General features: G+C 36.0%; 2 protein-coding genes across 2 annotated transcripts in view; one reads left to right on the top strand and one right to left on the bottom strand.

Annotated features, from left to right (window-relative positions):
• eevs (2-epi-5-epi-valiolone synthase) overlaps positions 1–1,144 on the top strand; it is a 4,649-nt gene extending 3,505 nt beyond the window's left edge. Inside the window, exons 5-6 of the mRNA XM_016458531.1 lie at positions 1–14; positions 672–1,144. Of these exons, the coding sequence (XP_016314017.1) occupies positions 1–14; positions 672–757 (100 nt within the window). The 3' untranslated portion in view covers positions 758–1,144. The remainder of the gene's footprint in view (positions 15–671) is intronic.
• Positions 1,145–2,241: 1,097 nt separating this feature from the next.
• LOC107667003 (microphthalmia-associated transcription factor) lies at positions 2,242–6,740 on the bottom strand. Its single transcript, XM_074186927.1, is given in 10 exon segments — positions 2,242–2,907; positions 3,295–3,321; positions 3,323–3,443; positions 3,588–3,663; positions 3,793–3,849; positions 4,318–4,410; positions 4,562–4,679; positions 4,807–4,902; positions 6,033–6,254; positions 6,612–6,740. Coding segments are annotated over 10 exon segments (1,239 nt in total). The 5' UTR covers positions 6,645–6,740; the 3' UTR covers positions 2,242–2,511.
• Between the last annotated feature and the right edge of the window lie 890 nt (positions 6,741–7,630).

Here is a 7,630-nt window from a genome sequence, read left to right as displayed (position 1 = left end):
CCTCGGAAGAGCAGGTAATATATTTGAATCTTAAGGTTAGCATGCTTAAAGGCTAGTCTAGGTCTGATAAAGAGTGGTAAATGTAAAACATTAAATACAACAAATTATATAATTGTGCATGATTAGGGTAAACTGGCTTATCAACTTTTAAAAGGGATGAAAAGGGAGGCAGTCCATGTTTTTTATTGTTGACGTCAAACAATGTACCGCCATTTAAACTCCAGTTTGGCACAATGTTTTGGCATAACTTCCTAAGTCACATTTGTAGATGCCAGCATGGTCAGGTTGTTGGATATCCCTTCATCCTCGAAAACCTTGAGGACTGAGAAAATATGACCCAGACTGCTGTAGAGGCTGAAGCAAGGATTCTTTAAAAATAAACATGTTTAAATTAAATTGTAAAAAATAGTTTTAACATATCTGCACAAACAAATGTTGAGTTTTTTTTATTAATTATTAGTTATAATTATCAATAATTATTTTGTAAATTACACACACACACACACACACACATTATAATGCAAGTATAAGCAAATCTTACAAGTACGAAATTCATGAATTATTAAAGTTATTAAAAAGAAAAGATACCCAAAAAGATTTTAAACATATTGTGTAAAGTGTTAGTCACATGATTTAGAAAAGTCAATATTCTTTCCACATTCCTCACTTAGAAATCTTCAACGACACTGATGAAGGCACTCTGTTCCAGGCGTACGAGAAGTGGTGCGATGAACTGAGCACTGGTTCACTTCAATGAGACTTCAGCCAATGTTTACATATAGGGGAGCCTCTTAGCTTTAACAATTTATACGCATGAATAAATGGATAGATTTTGTTTCCTTTTTATTTTGTATACATTTAAGTGTTTTACATTTAAAACAATTGCTTCTCATTACTATAATTGCCATTTTTGTAAATGGCTGTGAATAGAAGAAGGCTGACTTGATATGTGAAGATTTTTCTTTAGTTGTGTTTAAGGGTTTCTTTCCCATCATTTCATATTTGATAAAGGGACATTTAGGTTAATAATTAAATCATTTATTAAAATGTGAAAAATTCTGCCTGATGTGTTGGATGTAATGCATGCAAGTTTATAATAAACAATTTACTTATTAACAACGTCTCTGTTATGATGAGAAAGATGTATTATGTTTCACAGCATCATGAAAACCGTCACAAATACCACAGATATGTGTGGAAAACATGACACCATTGGTCTGGTATTCAATATATGTCCTCTTGTGTTTATGTCTTCATAAGTCTTAAAAAACACAAGAATAATGGATATAAATACAATAATACTACTAGATTTGAATAAGATAATCTGATGTGAATTTCACTCCTGTCTTCAATTATTTGCTGCAAAAATACAACTTTAGCATTTTTGAGACCTTATTGACCTTTAAAAAATTGCAGTAGACATCTGATAACAAGTATAACATGAGGTAGAAGAGACAAGAATATAGAACAGACTAGTAAGAGAATTGTACTTTAGCGGTTCAGTAGCAAGTCATTCATCATTATAAATACCCCATATCGTGATAAAAATTAGTATGTTTTTATCAATCACGATTTTGACATGATTTTTGATACTTCTACTGATAATGTTAGTATCCTGTCCAACACTAAGTGACTGAACAGTCAGTAATTACTAAAAACAGTGCCTGAAGAATAATACCCACTATGCTGTGCAAAAGTACATACTGTACTGATAAATCAAGCTAGGTTTAAGTTAAAAAAAATTTTAAAAAAGTGAAGGAAAATTTATTTTTGGATTGATCAACATCCATTGCTCAAATCTATTCTCTCTTCTATTCCATTCAGATTTGTTGCCCATTCTCAATGGGAAAGTACCCAAGCAACATCGCTCAGCAACATTGCTCAAAAAGTTGCCCTGTGTATCATCACCTTAAAGTGTTCAAAATTCCAGCTTTCTTATGGTGGGATGAGGAACAAAGTAAAATATTTCAGTGTTATAGCTGAAGATTGAACGTCCTAAATTAGATTGCTTCTACAATTACCAGACCTCTGTGAATGTTTCTCCTGTAGATATGTCTGTAGTTGTGTTTTTGAGGTTGCTCTTGGTGTTAATAAACAGTTGTACAGTAGAAGTGAATTGAACTGTGCACGCCTAGACATGTGTTACTGGTTACTCCACCCCTGGAAAACCTACACCCCAAGAAATTAAGTTGCATTTGAGGACAATATCAAGCCAACTCCAGAAATCACACTTTAGGGGTTTTTATTCTAGCTATTCTTCATTGTTCTAGAGAAATCCTTCATAAATCATCAAACTGTTCAAATCAGTCAATCTTAACTAGTAAACTCCAACGTGATAAATGAAAAAAATATATAATACTCTAAAATACAAGATAAGTACTGTACGTAATTTTGCTCTTCATGTTACACATGATCTGGATTGAAAGGAAACTGGTACTCTCAGGTAACATATCTTTATACAAAGAAACATCTAATCATCTAACTTTGGTTCATCAAAGTTTGTTCACAATGCTAACAGCCGTTTTCATGTTCATCCATACTGCTGCTGCCGCTGCTGCTGGATGGGATGGGGGAGCCGGAGGACAGCAGGGGGTCACTGCTGCCCACTGGAGACAGGGTGTTGTCCATGAGCATGTCCTCCAGCTTGGTGGAGGCCTTGTTGGGGCTGTCGTAGACCCCCGGTTCCCCTTCCTCCGTGGGGCTGTCGTTGTAGCTGATGGTGCCGTTGCTGAGGTCCAGAGTGGTAGGACGGGACAGGTCAGGACTGGGGAGGTGTGGATACAAATCAGACGTGCAGTCCCCCATACCAGGTTCTTGTTTGATGGCTCTAGCCACCAGGTCGGAGGAATAAAGGCTGGGAGAGGCTACAATGGCGAGTCCATTAGCGCGGGCTTGCATCTCAAGCTCCTGGACACAACCAGAAATGACAAATACACACACTTTAGCATAACATGGAGTAGTACATTACTAAAAAATTTATGTGTGCATGAAAAGTTGTGTGTGTAAACAGTAGGGGCATTGTGAACCAAATGCCATACGTGTCAAAATGAGGGAAATTCCCCATAATCAATTACTCGAGTGTAACTTTCGAATTTCATGCAGCTGAAGCACTGAGCATACTTTATAAGCTTTCAAAGCAATTTTAAGCTTGGAGTTTCTCCATCTAATTAAAAAAGCGTTTTGTCAAAGGGCATGTCGAAACATTGTCCACAAAACTGATCATGTGACTAGCTGTAAGGAGCTTTTAACCAGTCACAGTTTGTGTTGTGAGCTTTTGTTTATTATTTGGTTTACCTGAATACGAAGGAGGAGATTGTCTCTTTGCATGTTCTAGTCTCTTTTGTCTGTTTTCCAGCTCTTTTGCTTTTTGCTGCTCTTTCTGCAGTTTCCTAATATAATCCACTGAAGCTTTCAGGATGGTGCCCTTATTCCACCTCATGTCTCTGAAAAAACAAGATACAGACAGTTATGCCTCATCTGTGTGCAACCACTAAATTTATACATATTGGTATAAAACTGTCTGAATATACAGTATGAATACAGCATATAAGTAATTGTAAACCAATGTTTATATTTTTGAGACTTACGGATCATTTGACTTGGGAATCAATGTCCCCAGCTCCTTAATTCTGTCATTTATATTAAAACGCCACCTTCTTTCAACTGCATGGATGGAAAAGCCAATAAAGATTAGACATTATTATTATTAATATTATATTATATTATATTATATTACACTTGACATTTAAAAATATCCAAAAAAGTGTTCATGCAAACAAATATATAACTCACTGAGGTTGTGGTTGTCTTTCTTTTGTCTCTCTTTTGCCAAGGCTCTGACCTCTGCTTCTGAAACGTATAATTATATTAACTGAAACAACTTTCTTCATAATTACTTAACTTCACAGTTTTAAAATCAAAGCTATAAAACTTTACAAAAAGGCAGCGTTCACATTTTCATCCCTAGTGTGCCAGTGTATTCTAATGTATTACTGTGTATTAGAAAATTTTCAATTAAATGTAAAAATGTCAGTATTTAAAAACTAAAAACGTAACAATTAAGTTCAAATGTGCATGTGTGTGTTCGTGTGGAGCATGTTTATCAATCAAGTGTCTATATTGTGTGCAATTACTGTCTTGTCTGTCTTTTAGTCTTTAGACTATCTTTAATTAATATGTATGTAAATGTAATTTCAAATGTAAAACTTGTTGACACGATAGGTAATCAAATAACATGTTCTGGATATAAATGTACAGTCTCACAAAACTCTTTTTTCATGCTTCGAGCCTTCAGAGGCTGAGGAAAGGGAAACATACCTACTGGAAAGCCTTCAGGCCTTTGATAAGTGTCAAACGTGCCACATGATCCAGGCTTGTCCATTATGTGCATCATGCCAGGTGCTGGGGTAACTATTTAATACAATACATCTTTCATTGATATTGTGCATTCGGAACTGCACACAATATGGATACTTTTACTATTCCTAAGAATGGTGGGTTTTGGCATGGTAACCAAAAGTTTTCATAAACATTAATTATTGGTAAGATAATGTAATTTTACCGGATAATTCCCTTTTGACAGCCGGTAGGTTAGACGGGCAGGAGTTATTAATGGTAACCCCATTTGGAGGAAGAGCATGACTGTTGTACATGTCCAACAGGTTTGCAGAAACTGGAATCTGAAAAATGATAAACCATAACCACAAAAATGTCAGTGCATGTGCTGACTGTTCAGGTGCTTATATGAATCTTGAACATAAACGTGCGCGATACACTACAATCCTGATCATATATTAGGCCTTTTACCGTATTAGTCATTTGAAGTCCTGCATCCATGAATCCGAGAATGTCATCGTTGTAGCTTGATTCCAAACTTATGATGTCTTCAATTACATCGTCCATCTGTAACAATTCAAATATTATACAAAACAAGAGCATAATGTGTTTACATCACCTTCGTTAGTAATGAAGTCATACCCTGGCTAACCAATAAGATGATTGACTGAAGATGATATGCCACATACACTCTTAAAAATAAAAGTGCTTCACGATGCCATAGAAGAACCTTTTGGTCTAAATGGTTCCATAAAGAACCTTTAACATCTGAAGAACCTTTCGGTTTCACAAAAGGTTCTTTGTGGCAAAAGAAGGTTCTTCAGATTATAAAAAGGTAAGAAAGAAATGGTTCTTTAAAGAACCTTTGACTGAATGGTTCTTTCTGGAACCAAAAATGGTTCTTCTATGGCATCGCTTGAAGAACCTTTTGAAGCACCTTTATTTTTAAGAGTGTACATGAATCATTTCTAAGAACTTCTGTGATTTTTTTCCCAGCTGGCAATTTTTACTTTCCAAAAAACCCTTACAGCACTGATGTACTTTAGATCAAAGACTCTACTACCCCGTCATCAATCGCTCACAGACAAAGGCAGGAACTCTCAGAAGAAATAGTGAGAAACTTTTTAGTTGTGCAACTTACAAAACTTGCTTTTTGATGTCTAACAGGCCTCAGCATGCAGTTACTTAATACTCATTTTCAGCCTTGATAGAGTGATGCACATTACCATTCAAAAGTTTGGGCAGGGTCATATCTTTAAGAAAATAACTATTTTATTCATCAAGTGACAGTAAGGACATTTATAATGTTATGAAAGATTTATATTCCCATTCTACTTCTAAATGCTGTTTTTAACCTTTATTCATTAAAGTATCCTGAAAAAAATGTATCATGGTTTCCACAAAAATACTGAGCAAAGTTTGAAAGTTTTGAAAGGTAGTGTATATCAAAATATTTTAATAAGAAAAATATTCAAAGCTTCATGCTTTGGTAAAATACAAAGCATATGGAGAGGGATTTTTGTTTTCCCTTACCCTTTTCCTTATTTTTCCATGTACATTATTCACATACATTTTAGGAAAAGTAAGCTGCGTTGGAATCTTGTCACTCTATTCACCATATTTTGACACTATCATTTGGTAAAATGTCATCTGACGGTCTGATTGACATAACTGGCAATGCCAGCTTTTGCATCTACCTCTTTCTCACAGTTGAGGGTGAGAAGGGCCATAGGGCTATTAGGAGCGCTGGCTCCTGGTCCAGGGGGCATGCCATGCTCCGTGGGCTGGCTGGGGCCGGGCCCTGTGCTGGCCTGTGGGCTTAGCTTGGCTCCCAGTGCACTGGACAGGTAATGCTTCACCTGCTGCCTCTGGGTCTGCTGGATGTGGTACTTGGATGGGCTCTCCAGGTGGGTCTGCACCTGAGTCACAAACAGAGAAGTGATGCCAATACAGTCAGACAGACACTCAGATACTTACCAATACTGTATGTTATCTGTGCATGTTATTAGTTTATTTTCTGTCTCCTGTTTTTTTTTTACAGAAAAGTAGCTCATATTTGGACTAAATGCAATGCATACAGTAAATAATTTTGTAATAGCTCGGTGTACAAATATTGCAAGCATGCTAAAAAAAAGACAAAACGCACAGGCTTGGCTGTGAGTCTGAGAAAGAAAATTTAAGGAAACACTTTAGATAAAACAGTTAATAACAAATTCAATAAATTCCGCAATATGTTAAAACATAATATGAACTACGTCTGCTCTAGATCTTCTCACCTGGTAGTGACTGTACTCTAGCATCTCCAACATGTTAAACAAGATAATTTGTTAGCTTAAAAAAAATATTCCCTTTGTGGATTCAGTTTTTGATGAGCAAAAACTGACCAGCCGTCTCGGCCAGTTGAAGATATCGATGCCAAAGAAAAGACTGAAAATGTATTTAAGGGTCTGGGAGGGGATTGCTGTTCTCATATTGTTTTTTTTTTACCAAAACGATGAATTTATGCCTTTATAGAGTTCATTTGACGTCACCAGTCCATTTCCACAAAAGGCCCATTGAAACGATGGGTTACTAGTGTCTAAACTGAAACTGGCTTACGGCTAACTAACGTTCCATCTTTAGTTCCACTCATCCTGCATAAAACATTGTTTGTTCTCAGCATCCGGCATACAATCACTGCCACTGTTAGTCTAAAAACAAGACAGTTTAAGATGGAGTTATCTCTGAAATGTTGAAGGGGGAAAGAAAGGAAAGAGAACTTGGTTTTAAATGTTGAAATACCGTGCACATGTATGCAAGTGTGCACAAACAAACTCACAGATGTACAATTCATATCCGGTTGAACCACTGGATTAGGACCTACAAAGGCATTTAGAAGCAGCATGTTCTGTTTTCTGTATATAAAGAGCTGTTGGATATACAGTATGTTATGAAAACAATAATCCTCAAGCAACCATTTCTCAAAATGTTTAAGTAGCTCATTTTGGATTCATACATCTGCACAAAAATACAAAAAAAGCTTAGAAAACCATAAAAATTGCATGTGGATAAATCATTGAAACATTGTTCCAAAAATTGTTTATTTATCATTTACGTAACCATTTTTTGTGTCTTTTGCACATTTGCACAAAGCACATGCGTGCATGCGGTAGATATCCAAGTGATCCAAACACAAATTAAAATTGTTTATACATGCCTATGACCTGCTCAGAATAAGCATGGGATCTGTTCGATCAATGATTAATATCTACTTCTTGGAAGTGCCTCAGGTACTTTTAATTTCATCATGTGAATC

The sequence above is a fragment of the Sinocyclocheilus anshuiensis genome, unplaced genomic scaffold (assembly GCF_001515605.1).
Source record: "Sinocyclocheilus anshuiensis isolate Anshui unplaced genomic scaffold, SAMN03320099.WGS_v1.1 scaffold615, whole genome shotgun sequence".
In the NCBI taxonomy this organism is placed as follows: Eukaryota; Metazoa; Chordata; class Actinopteri; order Cypriniformes; family Cyprinidae; genus Sinocyclocheilus; species Sinocyclocheilus anshuiensis.
The sequence above is the reverse complement of the archived record's forward strand: the minus strand, read 5'-3'. Positions and strand labels throughout refer to the sequence as shown.